The sequence below is a fragment of the Myotis lucifugus genome, unplaced genomic scaffold, assembly GCF_000147115.1.
Source record: "Myotis lucifugus unplaced genomic scaffold, Myoluc2.0 scaffold_22, whole genome shotgun sequence".
NCBI classification, from domain to species: Eukaryota; Metazoa; Chordata; class Mammalia; order Chiroptera; family Vespertilionidae; genus Myotis; species Myotis lucifugus.
In genome coordinates this window covers 3851268-3875390 of record NW_005871070.1, presented here as the reverse complement: position 1 = coordinate 3875390, position 24123 = coordinate 3851268, and the positions used below count along the sequence as shown (strand labels likewise).

Genomic DNA, 24123 nt, shown 5'->3' with positions numbered 1-24123 from the left:
TGAAAAAAATATTCCATATATATGTAATACATATGAAAAAATATTCCATATACATGTAGTTATGTAGCACTATCCCATTTTAGGCATCTACTGGGAGTCTTGGAACTTATCCACTTCAGATAAGGGGGGATTACTGTATTTACAAATTGTTTATTTTAATTTTAATATTTATTGATTTTTAGAGAGAGGAAGGGAGAAATAGGGAGGGAAGAAAGATAGAGAAATAGAGACAGAGAGAGAGACAGAGACAGACATCAATTTGTTGTTCCACTTACTTAAGCATTCATTGGTTGATTCCTGTATGTGCCCTGACTGGGGATCAAACTGTCAACCATGGTGCATGGGAACAGTGCTCTAACCAATTGACCTACCTGGCCAGGGCCTATATGTACAAATTATAATCACAAAATCAATGCTTGTTGAGGTAAAATACAGCCTCCTGACCTTTAATTTTTCTTGAGATAATATAGACCATTCTATAGCAAAAGAGTAGAATACATTTATACAAGTAATAATTAACTATATTTGGACATACCATAAGGCAAATTTGTTCCTGATATAATGTGGCTTTCCCATAAGGCAGAGGATATTGCCTTCTAATAAATGGAAGGGTTTAAATCAAGTTAAACACTAAGTAAGCAAGTAGAACTCCATTTCAATGCTTCACATGCATGTGAATTACTTTGATTTATTCATCTACCGATATCTTCACACCTACTACAAATTGAACAGAAGCAATAAATTAAATGATGCTTCTTCTATTTTCCTAGTTTTCAGTTTCATAGAAATTTAAAAATTAAATGTATATTAATAACGCTTTATACCAGTGTACAATTTCAGTACTTTACGTACATTAACTAATTTAATCCTCAACATTATGTTAGTTGGGAGTTATTTCCTCCGAGTTTAAGTGACTCCAATCTGGGTCTTCTTATTTAAGTCTATGTAATGCCTTTTCATTTAACTCCTACCTAACTTACTTGAATACTTTGTGTGTTGATTGCAAGTTTTTACAACATGCATAAAAAAAAAATGATATCCAGATTCTTTTCTTGATTTGATGTTAAATCTTGAGTTAATTCCTCTGATAGAAACAAGAAAGGATCATATTAGTATTTGTCTAAAAAAAATTTGTGAGGCTTCTGTGAAATAAGAAGAAATATATATTTGGCTCTACCCCCAGTCCCTGACACAGAGCTCCTAAAACCCTTGTAAATTCCCGATGATGGAGGTGACAGGAACATCTTCACAGAGTTCCTAAATCCCTTAGGATTTCCTGGGTAATTGGAGAGCTTTTGTTCTAAAGAGGTGACTCTTGGTGGGCTCCTGGATAACTTCAGGATGAGGCCTTGTCACCAGAAAGAGTAACCATGATTAAAAGGTTGGTAAGTGAAATAAGCCAATCAGAGAAAGACAAGTAGCACAGGATCTCACTTATATATGGAATCTAATGACAAAATAAACTGACGATCACACAATCCAGAGACATAGAAGCATGGAACAGACTGATGAATCTTGGGGTGGGTGTGGGTGGGGAAGTGGGAAGAGATTAACCAAAGAACTTATATGCATAACCCATGGACAATAGTATGGTGAAGGCCTGGGGAGGGGGCAGGAGTGGGATCAATGGGGGGGACAAATGGGATATCTGTAATACTTTCAATAATGAAGATAAATTAAAAAACAAAACAAAAAAGTTGGAACTTTCAGCTCTACCTTGGAGTAGGGGTTAGGGCTGGAGATTGAGTGAATATCAATATGGCCATATGATGAAGCTCCATAAACATCTCTAACTATGGGGCTCACAGAGCTTCGAGGTTGGAGAACACATTGAATGTTCTGGGAGGCGAGCACACTCCAACTCCACAGAGACAGAAGCTCCTACACAGGGGACCCTTCCAGACCTCACCCTATGTACCTCTTCACCTGGCTATATGTATCCTTTATAATAAACTGGTAAGTGTAAGTAAATGTTTTGGAGCCATTAGAGCTAATTATCGAATCCAAGGAAGGGGTTGTGGGAACCCGATTTACAGCTGGTTAGTCAGAGTATGGGTGGCCCACAGTGGGGGCAGTCTTCAGGTCTGTGTTAACTCCAGGCAGTGCTGGAACTGCATGGTGTGGAAAACCCACACATTTAGTATCAGAAGTGTTATGAATAAGAATAAAGATTTTCCTATTAGCTTCCGTGAAGGTTGGAAAAATAAGATTATTTTCAATTATATGCCCTATAATTTCTAAGTCAGATAGTGAGGAAGAGAACAGAGACTAAAATGCTTGATCAAAAGATAAATAAGACTAATGTATAAAAATAAATTAAGAAAAACTTCTGCTTTATTCTTACCTTTTGTCCCAGGAATTCATTCCCAATATACTAAGAAGCAATCTGCAATAATAAAATGCTGACTGAGGCTTTTGAGGTGCTGGTTCATCTTGCTCCACAGCTTTCATGTTTAAGTCATTAAAGTGTTTCTCAACAAATTCTTTTTCCTCTGTATGTTGCTTAAGGATAGCATTAATAACATCATTTTCCTGTTTTTCAGAAATGCACACAGGTTGTGGAGCAGGAATATTAAGTGAAATTCCAGTTCTCTGTAAGCACTCAGGACTGGTTACACCTAAATACTGCAAAAGTTCATCAAGAACATCTTCATCATCTCTGATTGTATCCCAAGTTGGTACAGTTTCTCTAAATCTTTTAAACTGACAGGAAATCCCATCTTTTATTGTTACATCTTCTAGGCATTCGTTGGATCTAGGCAGCTCTTCTGGCTTCTCTTGGTGAGACAATGAAAGTATGAGAGATGCAGGTTCTGACAAGCCACTTACAGGAGGTGGTCCATATAGGATGGCAGAATCCCATGAATATTTTCCAGAAAGATCACGTACTATGATTCTGACATTTGAATTGGCTGATGCAAGACCAGCAGATAAACCTCCTCCAGGTATACTCTCTTCTGATCTGATCTGAATACAGGACACTAAGGTTGTATTGTTCAACACGAAGAACTGGATATTTGGACTCTCAAAGAGTTCAGGAGAAAGTTCAGTACTTTCACTGTAATGATTGTCATGATTTTCACACACCTGACTTGTTAACATAGCAGGACCACCACTCATTGGATAATGGCCCAAGTGATTTACCAGATGTGTAATAACAGTGCGAGCAGCTATAGAAATTAATCCTTGTTGCATCTGAGTTTTCACTAGAATAAAAAAAAATAAGTGAGTGGGAATACTGTTGCTTCCTAGGATGTCATATAGCAATGAGACACTAGACAACAAATAGGGACATTATCAAAATCACACTCAAATACTTCAGTAATTATTATTTCCAATTTAGATTATATTACAGAAATGATGGCAAATAACGAAACTGTTCTTTAGTGAAGTTTTGCTGTTAATTTTATAAAGAGCCCTTTTTGAAATTTTTGCTTATGGATTCTTAATTTAAAGCGAAGTCTTTAAATGTACATCATACCTTAAAAGAAGGATCAAAAGTATTAGAAATCACTTGAAATCACTTAGCACATAGATTAGAAAGCCAATGAAATCCAACTGATAAGTTTATCTCATGAGCAGATTCAGAACAGTTTGCAGCATGCCTTAAATTTCACTTAATTATGGCTTTTATCAATGATGTAAAAGTTTCAGAGAAAAGTGATCTTTCACTAAACTTTAAGAGTTGCGATCAATTTAAACTGAGTGTAGCCAGTATATGATAAGGAAGCTTTATTTTAAAGAAAAAAATATCTTATGGCCCTGCATATGTTTTTTCCCTCCTAAGGTATCCTTCAGCACATTGTGGTCTATTCTGAGCAGTTAGTTGTATGTAAGAAGCATTTTCCCCCCTTGCTTAAGCACATTAGAGAAAGCAAATAGATAAGGAGCATATCCATGTGAGTAACTTAAAAAAAAAATCATAGGAAACAGTAAAAAAGAAAAAAACTCAAACATTGCAATATGAGGCCTGAAAAGGCAGGGTGCCTAATGGCAGAACCTAAAGAAAGAAAAGAGAGGAAACAAAGAAGACAGAGAACACAAAAAGAGGGTGTAAAGGGAGGAAGAAAGAAGTAGAGATAGACAATAACTTGTCGAAGTCCACTAGTCCAAGAATGCTAGTGTCATTCTAAGGAGGGTTGATGTGGAAACCAATTTTGGAATGAGTGGTGTCAAGAAATGGGGACAATTTAGTGATGTTTATCTTGACACTTTTTACCTAGGAGATGGAAGGAGAGCTGCCTGTGGTAAATAAGTACTAATCATTTATGTAGGAAGAGGACTTTGGTTGGTTATGTGTGTGTTTACAGTATTCTGGTCTTAGTTATAGACATGATTCAGAATGATTGTGTCTCTGGATTTACAGAGTGATCAGAGTATTGTTTATATTCTGGAAGTGAATCATTTGGGAATACTATAGTCTAGCTGCCAGAATAAATATAGGTTGATCAAAGTATTATCTATATTCAATAAATTCCTTAATTTTAAGTGTACTTTGTGATGAATTTTGGTAACTGTATAGAACTGTGTAACCACAAACATAATCAATATATAGTAAAATTACTACATGAAAAAAGGATAAATCTACCCTAACTAGTTTGGCTCAGTGGACAGAGCATTGGCCGGCAGACCAAAGAGTCCCAGGTTCGATTCTGGTCAAGGGCACGTACCTTGGTTGCAGGCTCCTCCCTGGCCCGGGCCCTGGTTGGGGCATGTGCAGGAGGCAACCAATCAATGTGTTTCTCTTACATCGATGTTTCTCTCTGTCTTTCCCTCTCTCTAAAAGATCAATGGAAAAATATTCTCAGGTGAGGATTAAAAAAAAAAAAGGATACATCTTAGTTTATGTAAATTATATCTCAATAAAACCAATTTTAAAAGTTTAAAAGGAGACTAGCTTGTGCATTGCTGGTGATTACTTTATAAAAAAAGGCAAGAGAGCTCTGGCAGGTGTTGCCAAATGGTTAGAGTGTGAGCCCATGCACAGGAGGGTCGCAGGTTTGATTTAGGGTCAAGGGCATATACCTGGGTTGCAGGTTCAATCCTTGGCCCAGCTCAAGCGCGTGCAAGAGGCAACCAATTGATGTTTCTTTCCCTCTTTATCCCTTCCTTCCACTCTCTCTAAAAAATTAATGGAAAAAATGGGGTGAAGATTAATAACAATAAAAAAAAAAAGGCAAGAGAGAACAGTTACATTTTTAAGGCTATAGCCATAAAGATTCAGAACACCACTGGGTATAGGCAGAGTTAGCAACAAACCAGCCACTAATATTAATAACATCATCTCCATTATTCCACTCTATAAAAGAACAGTTTTCTTTGTTTGGGCTATGGTTGATTTTGAAATGTTGCCAAGCATCAAAATTTCAATCTTCTTCCATTATCAATCAAGTTTTACGTCTACATAGATGTACATATGAACATTTTTCAATTTACTTAAAAACTCAATTACACTGAGCTGTTCCAGCCATTATATTTATGGCTAGTTTCAAAAATCAGTTATTCAACACTAGAGAACAACACTAAATAATTAACCTTAATTCAGTTCTATATTTTCAAGACTATAAGCAAAGTAAAAAGATATGTCACTAGCTGATGAGAAACAGAAGGGTAGCTTGCTTTTTCTTCTCTAATTACAACTTAGAGTATAATAAATATTAACACTATAAGGGGCCTTATAGATACCCTAGCCAGTACTTATTTTGTATCTGAGGACAAATAGGTTCACAGAAGTTAAGCGATATGCCTGTTTTCTACAGAATATTTTACATTAGTACTAGTCTTTTGTTTCCCAGTGCAGTGTTATTTCCATCTTTACCATAACTCTGACTTACATATTTTTTTCTCTTTTGTTCAACTGCCTTTTCTTTTGGCAAATCACTGTGACATATGCAAACACCGAATTCCATTTTTTCTGTGTACAGTAACTTCAAAAAGCATTACTTAGCATAAATAATTAAATATATGGCCATTATCAACTGAAAACACTCACTTAAATAAGACTAAATTTATTTTAAACTAGAGCCTGGTGCACGGATTTGTGCACCAGTGGGTCCCTTGGCCTGGCCTGCAGGGATTGGGAAGAAACCAGCAGTCCAACATCCCCCAAGGAGTCCTGGATTGCAGAGGGCGCAGGTCAGGCCGAGGGACCCCACGGGTGCACGAATCTTTGCACCGGACTTCTAGTATGCATATAAGATCTTTGGTTACTCTCTTCCCGCCCTCCTCCCTTCCTCCTTCCCCCCTTTCCTCTGAGATTCATCAGTCTGTTCCATGTTTCCATGCCTGTGGTTTCTGCTCCTGTGTTGAGCGTCTTTCCCCTGATGGTCAGTGCGCATTATAGCTACTGGCCGGTCAGCTGGTAGCTTAGGCTTTTATATATATAGATGGTAATAAAACATAATTAAAGATTTAAAAATTTTTGATGTAGCAAAATACTTTTCTGTTCTTTATTTTCTTTTTTTATTTTGAATGATAAGCTTACAAAGGTGACATGTATTTTTTGTTTGTTTTCAACACAGAAGCAAATGATCTTTGTTTCTAGCTAAACCAGGGCAATGGGAACAACAGTTCTTTCTGATTCAAATTCTCTAGAGAGCATTCCTTTTGCAAGTTTACAGATGAGTAAACCTCACATGCTAATTAGGACCCATGGATCTTTGTTTTAAAAAATTTTTTTGTATATTTTATTGATTTTTTACAGAGAGGAAGGGAGAAGGATAGAGAGTTAGAAACATCCATGAGAGAGAAACATTGACCAGCTGCCTCCTGCACACTCCCCACAGGGGATGCGCCTGCAACCAAGGCACATGCCCTTGACCAGAATCGAACCTGGGACCCTTCAGTCCACAGGCCGACGCTCTATCCACTGAGCCAAACCGGCCAGGCCTAAACATTTTTTTTAAAAAATACGTTTTACTGATTTTAGAGAAACAAGAATGAAGAGAGAGAGGGGGGGAAGGAGAGAGAAACACTGATTAGCTGCCTCCTGCATGGCCTCCATTGGGGATAGAGCCTGCAACCTGGGCATGTGCCCTGACCAGGAATCGAACCTGGGACCTCTTGGTGGATGGGTTGACACTCAACCACTGAGCCACATCAGCCAGGTGTGACCTGTTTTATTTAAGCAGAGAATCATTTTTTGCAGAAGCAAGAGAGTATAATTTAATAGAAATAGATCACAGAAAATAGAGAATTCTTGATGTTGTCTCTGACTTGTTCTGTGATCATGGACAATTACATAAACTCTTTAAGACCCATTTTTCTCTAAGAATAACAGACTTTTTGTAAAAATAAACTAAAAACTCATAGACAAAGTTAAATATAAGAAAATAATATAAATCCTTCAATTTTGAGAGCATTCTAAATAACATAGGTTTTATGAGTTCCTTTTTAAAACCTGCTTATAAATAAACTGTAGGAATGAGCCAGCTCTTTCCCTAAATCATAAACACCTAAGTCCAGGTACCAGTCCATCTATAGATTCTCTTCCCAAAGGAAGTGTTAGTGGGCATGCAATATAAATGAGTTTATTCACAAATCTGTCATAATTATTAATATTATTCATATTAAAAATACATTTAGATTTCAGATATAGGCAAAAGCATTTTCTTTCTTAAGTAGTTTCTCTAAATTTAGAATATGTAAATACAAAATGATAACAATCTCTCAACATTTTAATTGGGAGGATAGATTTATTTAGATTTATTTTTGAGTTATAAACTATAGAACATATCTCTCTTCTATAAATATGCTTAGATATAAGAAAATGTATGAAATGCTCTAATTTACAAATTCAAAATGAAATTCTAAACTAACTGGCCTTGTGAGAATATGCAAAATGAAGATATCAATGCTGCTAAGGCTTTGTGTAACCAGCATTCATTTAAAAAGTCTATTCAGGGTTGTCTTTTCAGATTGTCAGATTAAACAAACCTAACAGCATTTGCAGCAAACCCATAATTACAGATTATTATGGCACACAAAAGCAACAAGACATAAAAAGCTGCTGCAATTCACTGCACTCTAATAGAACATGCAGAGGAAGTTAATTTTGGCAAATGCTTTAAATATTAGCTTTGCATAATATGTATAGGTGAAACTATAATTAGGACAGAATGAATTCTTTGGAGCCTCCTTTCACTCCGACTCTGCAAATGATGACTTTTTGCTAATAAGACTACTGCCATTTGACAAAAAGCCAACTTCACTACCTTTCTTTATTCTTTAGTAAATTTAATAATTACAGCTACTCCTGCCAATAGTTCTGAAATCAGACTTGTTCAATCCAATACTGAGCTTATTAGGGACACTTTATGTTTAGAAATCTTTGGCCAAAAAAGTACTTGAAGATGATGAAGCATGCCTGAGACAAGGGCACAATGATTAGTCATTTTCTCCACATTAAAAAACCCAAAATGCAGCATGTAGTCACCACAGATCACAGAATCACCTGCTGTTAGTTCACAGCTGTTCCTAAAAGCTTCTGCATTTATCTGGCCCTTAATACCTTTAAGAAAGTCCAAAGGGAATAACTGAATACATTTAGAATAGTATTTCACAGAGTATCTGGTACCAATATAAAGTTCATCTACTTAAATTTTTACCTTTGTGTCTTTAAAGTGACTGTTGTTAACAGTACAGTAAATTTGGTATGAAATACAATAAAACTTCCCTTTACATAGTAAACCATTTATTTCACTGTTTAAGAAATACACTATACTGCCCTTAATCAAACTTTCATCATTTTACACCTTTAAAAATGCAAAAACTGTGCCCACCAATAGACAAGTGGATAAAAACGGCTGAGATATCCTATATAATAAAAGGCTAATATGCAAATCAACCGAACAGCGGAACAACCGGTCGCTATGATGCGCACTGACCACCAGGGGGTAGACGCTCAACACAGGAGCTGCCTCTTGGTGGTCAGTGTGCTCCCACAGCCAGAAGCTAGGCTCACAGCTGGTGAGCAAAGCGGCGGTGGTGGGAGCCTCTCTTGCCTCGAAGGCAGCACTAAGCCGTCAGTCGGACATCCCCCGAGGGCTCCCGGACTGCAAGAGGGCGCAGGCTAGGCTGAGGGACCCCGCTCCAAGTGCAAGAATTTTGTGCACCAGGCCTCTAGTGTACACACACACACACATACACACACACACACACGGTCATAAAAAGGCATAAAAAGGAATGAAATCTTACAATTTCTGACAGAATAGATGGACCTAGAGAGTATTATGCTAAGTGAAATAAGTCAGAGAAACAAATACCATATATATATATATATATATATATAGTCAGACAGAGAAACAAATACCATGTGATTTCACTTATATGAGGACTCTAAAGAACAAAATAAAGAAAAAGAAACAGACTCACAGACAACAGAAAATAAATTTATAGTTACCAGAGTGGAGGGGGTTGGGGGACTGGGTGAAAAAGGTGAAGCGATTAGGAAGTACAAACTGGTAGTTATAAAATAGTTATGGGGATGTAAAATACAGCATAGGGAATATAGTCAATAATATAATAACTAAGAATGGTGCTAGGTGGGTACTTGAAATACTGGGGGGGGATCACTCTGTAAATTAAAATTTTCTAACCACCATGCTGTACACCTGAAACTAATCTATAATAATAAAAGGGTAATATGCTAATATTACCCTTTTATCCAGACATCCTTCCTGACAAAGCTGGGGCCGGAGGGAAGCCAGCCGGGTCCCAGGTGCCTGCGGGCGGCCCTGGGAAAGCCAGCCCGGGTTCCGGGTACCTGCTGGCAGCTGGAGGAGGGAAGCCTAGATCCCGGGTGCCAGAGGGAAGCTGGTGCTGGCAGCCGGGGGAAGGAAGGCCTATTCTTGCACGAATTTTCGTGCATCGGGCCTCTAGTATAAAATAATAGTGAATGTCAATTTTAATTGAAAAATACATTTTTAATGCAAAAGGCAACTAACTTTTTCATATAACTTTGTTTTTAGATAAAATAAACTCTCTACTTTACTATGCCAAATCTAGAAAAATGATTATAAGTTGAGATATTAATTATTGTCTAAATATTTTGTACTGTCCAGTATATCTCTATTATATCTGAACTATTTCATTTGTATATTATGTGGTAGACAAACTATTACCAACTTGTGGTCAACTCAAAATACTATCATGATCACATCTTAGATGTTTTAATCATTTATAACTACTCTGCCTTTAAAACTCAAACTCTTCCTTTAATTTTGTTTTGTAGAGTCCTTGGAGATGGATAAGACAGAAGTTGGTAGGATCCCAGACACTATCCTGCTGCAGCTCTACTTTAAAAAGTTTTACAAACAGGGCTTCCTTGTGAAATTTATTTGAAGAAGTTTCACTGCTTAAAAACTCACTTTAGAAACCACTGTCCTAACATACTGATTCCCTTAAGTCAGTAGTGGTTCTCAACCTTGGCTGCACATTAAAATCACCTGGGAATCTTTTTAAAATCCTGATTTCTGGGCCTCACCCTCCAGAAATTCTGTTTCTTTGTTACTAATGTTGTGGCACCACCCCATAACAAAGAAACAGAATTTCCGGAGGATGAGGCCCAGGAATCAGGATTTTAAAAAGATTCTCAGGTGATTCTATTGTGCAGCCAAGGTTGAGAACCACTGCCTTAACTGGTCTTCAACTTTGGCTGCATATTCATCACCTGCAAGGCTTTTAAAAATCCCAGTAATCCCAGGTCAATATATCAAAATCTTTATTGACAGGATGAAGGCATCAGTATCCTAATGTGAAGCCAAGGCTGAGAATCATTGTTCTAACTTCTTATTACCAACCATATCTACTTTCTGACTCACTGGATCACTCCATTTTCTTCCAATTTATTAGCCATTTCCTAGCATCAGGTCAATCCTTACCAAGCTTAGATTCCATGGTTACACCATATACCAATATTCTGAAAGTCATAGTTTGTGTTTCTGCCATATCCACCTTACTGAATGTTGATTGGTGCAAACAAAACTTTGTAGTTTTCGTTTTCTTTCAGGCCCTCAAAAACTTCTCTTAATCCCCTTAGTTTACTTCCATCTTCTTTTTTCTGGTCTCAGAAGAAGGGCTAATGATAGCACCTATACTCTCCAGCTCACATGTCAGGAACACTTCACTCTACTAATGCTGATCACCTTCCTACCTTCCTTCTCACCTTCTTCATCTTATAATTAATTTCAACTCCCTTAATCCTTAAAAAAATCCCTTAACCCCGAATCATCCTTTAGTTTACCTACTGTTTTATCACTTTTCTTTTTTAAAATAGTCAAGCTTCTTTAAAGAGTAGTTTTGACAGATGGCTCTACTGTACTTCCTTAACTCCTTTTGTTCCTCAACCCATAGACATCCGCTTCTGCCTCCTACTTCTCTGCTGAAACTAAAGCAGACATACTTGTCAGTGTTTTATACCTGACCTCTCTATCATTTAATACTGCTGGCCAATCTTTTAAAAATCTTTCTCTTTGTTTCTGAAAATTACTCTCTCCTGTTTTTCCTTCCTTTCCAACTTTTTCTCCTCAGAACACACACAAACGTAAATATATATTCCTCTCTGCTAAGATCTAGACCTGTATATACAACAAAATGTCCACTAGATATCTTCATGCAAATATCCAATGGGCACCCTGAATTAAACCATTCCCAACACTGCCCTCATTTCCCCTCCCAAGCCTCTGAACTCTCTCGTGTTCTTGGTCTAGTTTGGGGAAAATCTATCTAATTTAAGCCTTTTACAACTCTTGGTTGGACTATTGCAACAGCCTCATGATTTGTCTCTTTATTTCTGAGTTAACTTCCCTCAAATCAGTCAACATACTAGATCAGCAAACTTCTCTGTAAGAGGCCAAATTATTTTCTGCTTTAGGGCCACAAAATCTCTGTCGCAACTACTCGACACTACAGTTTTTGTACAAAAGCAGCCATAATGATACATAAATGAACAGCATGGAGATGTCCCAATAAAACCTTATCTATAGAAACAGGTGGCAGGTGTGGGCCATAATTTGCCAACTCCTGTAAAATATTGTCAAAGTGCTCTTAATACTAATTTTATCATGTATATCATCTCCTTAACCCCTTCAATAAACTGGATTCCTCTGAGCTACCTCTGTATCCTGAATGCACTTTTATTTTTATACTCATCAGGTTATTTGTTTACATCTTTGCCTTACCCTTATATCAAATAGTAAACTCTGAATGTAGAAGCAATGTGGCTTTAAAATACCTTACTGAATTCACTATGGACCAAGAACCGTGCAAAAGGTTTTATACATATTATTTTATTTAGTACTTAAAACGACCCTATGAGGGAATAAATATTATCCGCATTTTATAAATAAGAATACAGACATAGTCACTCAGCTATTTAATGAGAGTCAAAATTCAATACCATGCCTGTCAGACTCCAAAGCTAAATCTCTTATTCAATTATAGAAATCCTATGATATATAAAGTAAAATATCAAAAATAACTTATCAGAATAACTTAGCTAGAAGTATAAAGGGAATGTCATCACATGTAATCTTAGCAATTGTGTATATAAAGTTATTTCTTAAACTGAAAATAAAATTTGCAGTAATATACATGGTGAGGTAAACAACTACAAAGTAAAATATGTATTATCCATCCTCACTCATCATTTCTACCCAAGGTCTAAAATCATGCCTTGAGAGAACCCAAACAACAATACTGTCCTGAAGAAAATCCATTTTACCTTCTGTTACTGGTTGGAGTTTAGAAGATCGTTCTGAATCAGGAGAGTGCAGAGGTTCAGGTTCTTTCAGACTTTCCAAATGCAGAAAGGGATCATAATCTACAGATGCCAAGTCTGATAGGCTTATTGGAAAATACTTTGGATTGCTAAAACATTGAGCTCCATAAACACATCCATGTAATACCTGAAAATACCGGGGAGAAACATACAAGTTTTCCTTTTCAGTAAAAATAAATAAATTAAATTAAAAAGAGAAAAAAGTCCACTGGTAATAGAAGAGCTTGACAAAATTTTAAATAGTTTAAAACTTAGCTCTTTGATCACAGTAAAATTTAATACCTCGTAAGAAGAAGAAGTAAAATTTAACTAATGATGCTTATATTCAACAAAGATTTGACTTTTCAAAATCTGGCAATAATATAACAGTGTACTGTAGAAACTACTTTTTAATTATCAAGGTACTGTAAGACAAATTTATGTTCTTATAAAATACCTAGTCTAAATGAAAACACTAAGAAATGTTATTTCTTTAGATTTTATAAACCCTTGGTTACCAAATAAATAATAAAGCAAAGAAGTTTACCTTATAAATGCAATTGAGGACAGATTTTTCTATTTTATCATTTTCTGCTCCCGATGCATGGACTGGTTGGAGCAGTGTCTTTAGGGGTAAGGCCATGATCCAGTCCAAAAGGCACAGAAGTAAAGATACCACCAACTGTAACAACAAAAAAGATCATTATTATTGTCAACTCATAAAGTAAGAGTTTAATACTTAACAGAAATTCACCAATTAATTTTTTTGTTGTTAATCCTCACCAGGATATTTTCCCCCATTGATTTTTAGAGAGAATGGAGGGAGGGATGGGCGGGGGTGAGGGGGTGGGGGTGGGGGGGAGGGGGGAGTGCAGCACTGGGGAAGAGAGAGAGAGGGAGGGAGGGAGTAACATCGATGTGAAAGAGACACATTGATTAGTTGCCTCCCGCATGCGCCCTGACCAGGACTGGAGATTGAATCTGCAACCCAGGTACATGCCCTTGACTGGAGTCAAACCTGAGACCCTTCAGTGTGCAAACAGATGATCTAACCATTGAGCACCACCGGCCAGGGCTCACCAACTTATTTTTTGTTTTCCAAATTTATTTCAGAAACTATCGATCCTAAATTGCAACATTAATATTTATCTAAACCTAACTTTTAAGATGTTTTTATTGTGGGTTTCAGTGCAAGCACAATGAAAGATAATAAAATAATGAAAATAGGAATGTTAAATTTCTTTAATTAAAACACACACTGAGCTTAAAAAATAATAGGCTTCAATTAGCTATACTTATTTAACTGCTCAAGGAATGAAATACAAATGGAAAGTTTTAGTCCATAAATATTACAATCACTTCCACATTCCTCTTCTAATTTAACACCTCACTGAGTACTCTGCCAGAAAGACTAGACTATCTTAACCATATTCTGAAACTGTTATTAATATTTAAAATAAATGTTTTCACTAGATTCTTTTAAACTAATGGATGTTATAACCAAAACACCTTTATCAAAATGTGGAGTAAAATAGCAGTACCTCTGTGGCCCACTTTGTTGTACAAGGAATCACAATTAGAGCCTTAAAAGCATTAATCAAGTAGCAGTAAGAGATCTGTTGATTTTTAGACTGAAAGACTAATTTTCCAACTCAAGGAGTAACGCTGGTCTAAATCTCCCAACATATTCTCCAAAAAAACAATAAAGAACAAAAAGAACCAATAAGACATCTCAAAACCAGTAAGACATCACAAAACCGCAGTTTAACCAGAAAACAGAACATCCAAATTTCAAATTATGTGTAAGTAGAAAGTATACAGAAATCCCAGTAAGCTTTTTCCCATTCTCCTAGTGTAAGCTTTCATGAAGAGCAAGGGCAGTTTGGGGAAAACTGCAAGGAAGAAGGGAACTAGGTACAAACGTAAAACTACTCAGAAAGAAAAAGACCACCCTAAGTGTGAGTACTGTGGTACTGACCACCACCTGTTAATAACAAACATTATTGTAAAGCTAATGAAGAGCACTAAAAGAATTGCAATGCCAAAATATAATTCCTGATGGATTTAAAGGCCACAGAGAAAACAGAATTGCACTGTTAAACTTAATTAAGTGAGAACTAGAACTGTGGGCTGAAACTAGGAATACTATTAGGGAAGAATGTTGAAAGATAATGCCAGAAGTAAAAAGGAAAGAAAAATTGAGATGCATGACAGAGAAACATGAAAAAGAGGTAGGTGAGATAAAAGGTGACAAAAGCAGGGTTAGAATCCTGAATGCAATTTTTTCATTGACTATCACGTAGTGATAAAAGAACTATTACAATAGTCAGTGTAAGGAGACAGAAGAGAATCAACCAACCAAATAAAAGACATTAAACAACAAAAAATAAATAAAGAGAAAGAAAAAATAAGAGATCTCTACCAGAAGATTCAAGAAATAAAAGGGAAATTCAAACCCAGATTAGGAATATCGAACAACCAACAAGGAAGTATATTATCTGACTATAAGAAAGAAGATTCCTATGAGGAAGAACCTGGAATTCCAAAAGTGAAGTGAAAGCCACTCTAAAAGTATTGGGAATAAATAAATTACCAGTGGTAGGTGGAATACGTGTAGAATTATTTTAATCCACAGAGACCCAATCTGTCAAAATTCTAGCAAGAATATGTCAACAAATATGGAAAACAAAACAATGGCTTACAGACTGGAAACATTCAATATATATTCCTTTCAAGAAAGGAGATAGTAAGGAGGGTAGTAAGGTTAGTTATGTTTTATTGACTACAGTGAAGCCTCTGATTGCATTGATCAAGCTATGGGCTGCAATGCAAGAAATGGGCGTGCCTCAGCATTTGATTGTTCTGATACATAACCTACGTTGTGCACAGGCAGCCATGGAGAGACACTGGTTACCTATAGGCAAAGGTGTCCTAAAAGAGTGCATTTTATCTCTGTTTACTTTGCACGTCGAACATATATGAAAAACTGGGGTAGGTTCAGAGAAAGGACTGAAAATTGGTGGAAAATATCAATAACTTAAGATATGCAGGATAATACCATCTTACTGGCAGAAAGTAGCAATGATTTGAAACAACTTCTGATTAAAGTAAAAGAAGAAAGCGCTAAAGCATTTAAACATTAAGAAGACAAAAATCATGACTACAGATGAAATACACAACTTTAACAATGATAATGAAAACACTGAAATTGTTAAAGTTTCTGCTTACTTTGGTTCAGGAATCAATTCAAATGGAGACTGTAACCAAGAAATAAAGAAAAGTCTGGGACTTGAAAGGGAAGCAATGGAAGAATTAGAGAAGATCACTAAGAGCAAAGATGTGTCATTAGAGACCAGAGCTAAAATCATTTACACCCTCCTACACCCGATTACTATGTACAGATGTGAGAGTTGGACAGTGAAAGGGCAGTCCAAAAAATTGATTCATTTGGAATATGGTGTTGGAGGAGAGCTGCACAGATATGCTGGACTGCCAGAAAGACAAACCAGTGGGTTCTAGAGCAAATTAACCTGAAACATCACTGGAAGCAAAAACGACAAAACTGAAGCTGTCCTATTTCGGGCACATCATGACAAGTCAGGGTTCTTTGGAAAATACAGTAATGCTGGGAAAAACGGGAGGTGGCAGAAAAATAGGAAGGCCAAATATGAGATGGCTTGACTTTATAAAAGAAGCCATAGGAATGAGCCAACAGGAGCTGCACAGGGCTGCTGAGGACAGGACATTGAAGACATTACTCATTCATAGGGTTGCCAGAAGTCAGAGCCAAACTCAACAAACACGTATACACACTAGTGTGAGAATACCAAAAAAGTGTATTGGTAGAATACTGAGTAGAAAGAAAGAAGTTAAAAGTACACACAGGAAAGGTAATGTTCTTTTGGGAAAAGAATGTTAAGAGAGAGAGAAATGCTGTGGAAAATATGTAGTAAAAAGAAAATGCAAAAGAGAAAGTTAGGATCCTGCATGTCTTAATTTTTTTTTTTAAATTTTGGACCTATAGTTCTTCTCCTACTTAAAAGGCATCATCCAATTAAGACACTGTACTTTGTTAAACTTGCAGGAAAGAAAGCTCTTGAAGTAGGAATCTTGTAAACCATCCCAAGCGACCAAACTTGTCCTCAGATATGCAGAGGTAGTATTCATCTATACAAAACTACTACAAAACGAAAACATATGAATCTAAGCAAGTCAGCTGATGCACCCCACCCAATAATCCAATTATGAAACAAAAGAAAACTGTAACGCAACATCCTAATTTAAATATTTCCAAACAGGTATTTAGATATAGGGGACAAAGAAAACCCCATCTTCAATAAGAAACTGAAAAACTAAAAAGAAATAGATCAAGGGAAGAATTAACTCAAGTCAGAAAAAGAAAAGAAAAAAATAAAATCATATTAGATATGATGCCTCAATTATAAAATGCCTAAGGGAGAATAAATTTGAAAAATAAAAAAATTTAATAAGGGATATTGAAGAACAGTGGGAAAACGAGAATAAAAATGAGATAAAACAGGAAAAGTGTCAGAAAATGACTAAAATGGAAGAAAGTAAAAGAATATCCAATTTATATATAAGAAGTCCATAAAATCTACATATTGAAAAGGCCCACCAGATGCCAGGACAAACCAACCTCCAATAATGAACTCTTAAAATACATATCCTGCTAAAATTTCAAAAGTTAAGACTTCAAAAAAAAATATCCTTAAGGCCTCCAGGAAAAAAGATAAAATAATTTACAAAGGCAATAGAATGAAACTGGCATCAGACAGACTTCTCAAAAACAGCACATAGCCCAGGTGGATTCGGTCCCTGGTTGGGATGCATATGGGAGGCAACTGATCGATGTTTCTCTCTCACATTGATGTCTTCGCTGTCTCTCTTTCTCTCCCCCCTTTGCTGTCTCTCTAAACAATCAATAAACATATCCTCGGGTGAGAATACACACACACACACACACACACACACACACACACACACACTCTCACACACTCACATACCAAAACATTAAAAAATAAAATAAAATAAAACCTCAAGAAAAATAAGGACTCCATAGCTAACCAAGCTGTTTTTCAAGTATCAGAATTACAGAAAAAGTTTTAAATATGCAAGAGCTTGGGGACTTCTGTATTCATGAGTCCATCTTGAAGAATAAAGATGAACTTCATCCAACCAAGAAGTTGATTGAGGAAGTTCAGCAAAAAGATTAATGGCGAGTATTTGCTATATTTAATTATACTGGGGTGGGCAAAGGCAGGCTTACAGTTGCATTGTGACATTCTTTTGAGTTAATAAAGCTATAGTAATAATCATAATCTGCATGCCTTTTCATACCAACAACTGTAAACCTACTTTTGCCAACTCCTGGAGAGCTAAGATTAATATATAAAAGTGAAGATGAGCCCTAACCAGTTTGGCTCAGTGGATAGAGCTTTTGGCCTGCGGACTGAAGGGTCCCAGGTTCGATTCCAGTCAAGGGCATGTACCTTGGTTGCGGGCACATTCCCAGTAGGGGATGTGCAGGAGGCAGCTGATTGATGTTTCTGTCTCATCGATGTTTCTAACTCTCTATCCCTCTCCCTTCCTTTCTGTAAAAAATTAATAAAAAATATATTTAAAAAAAGTAAAAGTGAAGACGAATATGGAAGAGTCATTTGTTAAATGACATATGCTGCATATTATGTGTAGAAATAAAGTAACTAAAAATGGAGGTGAAGAGAGAGCTAGAGAAAAGTAAAATAAGATCATTTATCTTTATTGTTGAAAGTATTATAGATGTCCCACTTTCCCCCCCATTAATCCTGTTCAGTCCGCCCCCACCCCCTGCCCCAGGCTTTCACCACCTAATTGTCTGTGTCGATGGGCTATGCATATATACATACAAGGTCTTTGGTTGATACCTCATACCCATCCATCCTCCCCCGTCTTCCCTCTGAGATTCCACACTCTATTCCATGACAGTCGATTTTAAATACAAGATGAATTAATATTTACCATGTAAATATATATAACTTTGCAATTTTAAAATATAAAATATTTTACTATGTAAGAATATTAAATAGCAAAGAAAGTTTTTAATTACTCTCTTGTCCATTTCATAAGATGAAGCTTCTGTACTTGGCAAAAGATGGGTAATAGTGGCTATCAGGATCTATAGTCAAAAAAAAAAAAAAAGAAAAGAAAAGAAAGCACAAAATATATTAAACTAATGTTCATTCCAAAACATTAATGTTAATGTAAAAACAATATAAAATCTATTGCTGCAAGGTTATTCTGAAACATTAACACTGTTATTTCAAGGTAATTTTTAATATGTAATCTTTTCAAGTACATTAACTATCAATTATTTACAATCTTCATTTATAGAACCAACATTATATATGCTGTTAACTATGAATGGATTTCTCATAAACTCAACTCATGAATCAATATGTATAAACACACAGTAATATATGTTCTAATAGAAAATTAAAATATATATTGAAAAGCAAAAAGATTTATAAAAATCATCTGCAATTCTGTCACTGAAGATATCTATCCTACTCAACATATTAGGTATAGAAGGAATATACGTCAACATAAATAAAGGCCATAAATGACAAGCCCATAGTTAATATCATATTCAATGGTGAAAAGCTAAAAGCCTTTCATCTAAGGTCAGGAATACAAGGATGTCCACAATTGCCATTTCCATTCAACATGGTACTAGAAGTCCTACCACAGCAAGTGGGCAAATAAATAGCACCTAAATCTGAAAGAGAGAAGTACAATTATTTGTTTGCAGATGACATGATATTATATATAGGAAACCCTAAACACTGCACCAAAAAACTGTTACAACTATAAATGAATTCTGTAAACTTGCAGGATACAAAATCAAAATATAAAAAACTGTTGCATTTCTATACACAAGCAACAAACTATCATAAAGAGAAATTAAGAAAGATATCCCTATTTACAGTAGCATCAAAATCAATAAAATAGGAATACAGTTAATTAATGAGGTAAAAGACCTGCACACTGAAAACAATAAAACACTAATGAATGAAGAAAGACAGTACCATGTGAATCCACTTATATGTGGAATCTAATGAACAAAATAAACTAACAAACAAAGTGGACAGACTAATGGATACAGAGAACAGACTGACAGCTGTCAGAGGAGTGGGGGTTGGGGCCTGAGTGAGAAGGGTGAAGGGATTAAGAAAAAAAGAAAAGAAAGAAAGACTCATGGACACAGCAATTTTCACCATTTCATTTAAAGGAAGCACTCTACAGCTTCTCTTTGGCATATCTGAATTGTCAGCATCACTATTCTTACACTTTGCAGCCTTTATTAGTAAAATAAGGTTTACTGAAAACAGGAATTGGGATACCATGACAGATGATCCAATAACTGAGATGGCAACTAAATGACTAATGGTTGAGTAGCATGTACGGTGTGAATACGCTGGACAAATTGATGATTCATATCCCACTGGAGAACGACAATGTGAGATTTTATCATACTACTCAGAACAGTGTACTATTTAAAACTTAGTATAAATTGTTCATTTCTCAAATTTTCCATTTAATATTTTCAGATTATAATTGGCCATGAGTAATTAACATTGCAGAAAGCAAAACTGTAGATAAGGGAGGACTAATGTAAATGGAAAGATATTCCATGTTATAGATTGGGAAAATTAATATTGTTCAATTGTTCATACCACCCACAGCGATTTACTCATTCAATGAAATAAAAAATTCCAATGGCATTTTTCTCAGGAACAGAAAAAAACTATTTTAAAATTTGTATGGAACCACAAATAAAGAGCCAAAGCCATCTTGAGAAAGAAGAAAGCTGGAGGCATCACACTTCCTGATTTCAGGTTAATTATAAAGCTACTAGAGGCCTGATGCACGAAATTCGTGCACAGGAAGGGGGTCTTCCTCAGCCTGGCCTGAACCCTCTCCAATCTGGGATGTCCCTCTCACAATCCAGGAACTCTGGCTCCTAACTGCTCACCTGCCTGCCTACCTGATTGCCACTAACCGCCTCTGCCTGCCGGCCTGATTCCTCCCCTGCCGACCTGACCGCCTCATAACTGCTTACTCCCCTGCACCAGCCTGATTGCACCCCTAACTGCTTGCTCCCCCGCACCGGCCTGATCTCGCCCCTAACTGCTTGCTCCCCTGTGCCAGCATGTTCTCACCCCTAACTCCTTGCTCCCCTGCTGGCCTGATTGCCCCTAACCACCTCTGTCTCAGCCCCCACCTCTGTGGCTTTGTCCGGAAGGAAGTTGGATGTCCGGAAGATGTCTGGTCGACCTGGTCTAATTAGCATATTACCCTTTTATTAGTATAGATAGTAATAAGAATGATGGTAAGGCACACAGGCAAATAGAAAAGCAGATCAGAATAGAAAGCCTATACACAAACCCACACTTATATGGTCAACTCATTTTTAACAAGCACACCAAGAACACACATTGAGGAAAGGAAAGTCTCTTCAATAAATGGTGCTGGGAAAACTAAATAGCTATATACAAAAGAATAAAACTGCATCCATATCTTATACCACTCACAAAAATTAACTCTAAATGAATCAAAGACTTAAGTATAAGGCTTGAAGCCATGAAACTCCTCGAAGAAAACACAGGGAAAAAGATTCCTGACATTGGTCTTGGCATTGATTTATTGGATAAGACACCAAAAGCATAGGCAATAGAGCTAAAACAAACAGGTGGGACTACATCAAACTAAAGAGCTTTTACAAAGCAAAGGAAACAATAAAAATTAAAAGGATAACTGATGAAATGGGAGAAAATATTTGCAAACTATGCATTGAATGTAGGGTTAGTATCCAAAATATATAAGAAACTCATACAACTTAATAGCAAAAAACCAAATAATCCAATTTTAAAATGGGCAGAGGACCCAAATAAACATTTCCCAAAGAAGACATTGAAATCATTACTAGCTATAAGAAAAGTGATCAACATCACTAATCACCAGAGAAATGCGATTCAAAAGCACAATGAGAAAGCACCGCATATCTGTTAGGAGGGCTATTTTCAAAAAGACAAGAGGTGCCCTAGCCGGTTTGGCTCAGTGGATAGAGCATCAGTCTGTGGACTGAAGGGTCCCAGGTTCGATTCCTGTCAAGGGTACATGCCCGGGTTATGGGCTCGATCCCCAGTAGGGGGCAGGCAGGAGGTAGCCAGTCAATTATTCTCTCTCATCATCGATGTCTCTCTCTCTCTCTCTCTCTCCCTTCCTCTCTGAAAACAATAAAAATATATTTTTTAAAAAAAGACATGAGGTAACAGATGTTGTCAAGGATTTGGAGAAAACGGAAGCCTTATATACTATTGGTGGAAATATGAACTAGTACAGTCATTATGAAAAACAGTATGCAGTTCCTCAAAAAATTAAAAATAAAACTACAAGATAATCCAGCAATCCCACCTGATGGAAATGAAATCAGTATCACAAAGAGATACCTGCACACCCATGCAGCATTATTCCCCATAGTCCAGATATAGAAACAACATAAATGTACTTCAACTCATGAAGGCAGAATGACCAGAATGACCAGAATGACAGGTCGACCAGTTGCTATGATGCACACTGACCACCAAAGGGCAGATGCTCAACACAGGAACTGCCCACAAGTGGTCAGTGCGCTCTCACAGCCAACCTCCTGTGGCCCCTCCCCCTGGCCAGCTGGCGCCCCCATTGGCCCTGGGGGGCTGGCCGGCCAACCTTCTGCAGCCCCTCACTCCAGCCGGCCCGCCTCCTATATCCCCTCCCCCTGGCAGGTAAACTTCCTGTGGCCCCTCCCCCTGGCTGGCCAACCTCCCACAGCCCCTCACACCTGCTGGCCGGCCCCCTGATAGGCCTTGATCACCGGCCAGGCCGAGGGACCCCACCCATGCACGAATTTGTGCACCAGGCCTCTAGTATGTATGTATGTATTCAGCCATTAGAAAAAGAAGGAAATCCTGCCATTTGTGACAACATGGATGAACCAAGAGGGCATTATGCTAAGTGAAATAAGCCAGATAAAAAAGCCAAATACTGTATTGTATCACTTATATGTAGAATCTAAAAAAATATTTAAAAGCTGAAATAGAGAGTAAAATAGTGACTGCCAGGGGGTGAAGGAAGAGAAGGAAAATGGGGAAATACGGGTCAAAGGGTACAAACTTTCAGTTATAAGGTTAAGTTCTGAGGATCTAGTGTACAACATGGTAACTATAGTGAATTATATAGTAAGTAATGAATATCTGAAAGTTGCTAAGAGTATATTTAAGTATTCTCATCATAAAAAAAAGTTAACTGTGAAATAATGAATGTGTCAATTATCTTGATTTTGGTCATCATTCCACAATATCAGATCATGTTATGTTGTATACCTTAAAGATATATAATTATATTTGTCAATTATTCCTCAATAAATTTGGGGTGGTGTAGAAATCTATTCTCTTGTCTTTCTAAATGTTTATATATATATATACTAGAGGCCTGGTGCATGAAATTCGTGCATAGGGGGAGGGTCCCTCTGCCCAGCCTGCACCCTCTGGCAATCTGGGACCCCTTGGGGGATCTGGCCTAAACCGGCAGTCGGACATCCCTTTAGAAATCCAGGACCGCTAGCTCCTAACCACTGGCCTGCCTGCCTGCCTGATCGCCCCTAACCACTCTGCATGTCTGCCTCACTGCCCTTAACCACTCGTCTGCCTTCCTGATCACCCCTAAACCCTCTGTCTGTCTGCCTGATTGCCTCTAACTGCTCACCTGCCTGCCTGCCTGATCACTCCTAACCACTCTGCCTGCCTGATTGCCCCTAACCACACTGCCTGCCTACCTGAATGCCCCTAACCACTCGCCTGCCTGCCTGATTGCCCCTAACTACTCACCTGCCTGCCTGATCAGCCCTAACCACTCATCTGCCTGCCTGATTGCCCCTAACTGCCTCTGATTGCCCTAGCCGCTCACCTGCCTGCCTGATCGCCACTAACTACTTTGCCTGCCTGCCAGATCACCCCTAACTGCTCGCCTGTCTGCATGATCACCCCTAACTGCCTCTGCCGTGGCTTCATCGGGAAAGATGTCTGGAATTACGTTGGAAGGTCGTTAGGCTGTCTGGTCTAATTAGCATATTACATATATATAACAAAAGTCTAATATGCTAAGTGTCTGACTGTCCAGTTGGCAGTTCAACAAATCAAAGCGTAATATGCTAATGATATGCTAAGGCCGCTCAACTGATCGCTATGATGTGCACTGACTACCAGGGGGCAGATGCTCCAACTGGTAGGTTAGCTTGCTGTTGGGGTCCAGCTAATTGGGACTGA

At 37.4% G+C, this 24123-nt stretch overlaps 1 protein-coding gene across 15 annotated transcripts in view; it reads right to left on the bottom strand.

The window, feature by feature from the left end:
- RALGAPA1 (Ral GTPase activating protein catalytic alpha subunit 1) overlaps nucleotides 1-24123 on the bottom strand; it is a 281001-nt gene that overhangs the window by 98443 nt on the left and 158435 nt on the right. For all 15 annotated transcript variants that reach the window (XR_002828508.1, XM_023751509.1, XM_023751508.1 and 12 more), the window contains 4 exons: nucleotides 18864-18932; nucleotides 13305-13439; nucleotides 12722-12905; nucleotides 2345-3206 (listed from right to left, as the gene is read on the bottom strand). Coding sequence is in view for 14 of the 15 variants with exons in the window: in XM_023751509.1 (XP_023607277.1) it covers nucleotides 2345-3206; nucleotides 12722-12905; nucleotides 13305-13439; nucleotides 18864-18932 (1250 nt within the window). In the remaining variant the exon portion in view is untranslated. The remainder of the gene's footprint in view (nucleotides 1-2344; nucleotides 3207-12721; nucleotides 12906-13304; nucleotides 13440-18863; nucleotides 18933-24123) is intronic.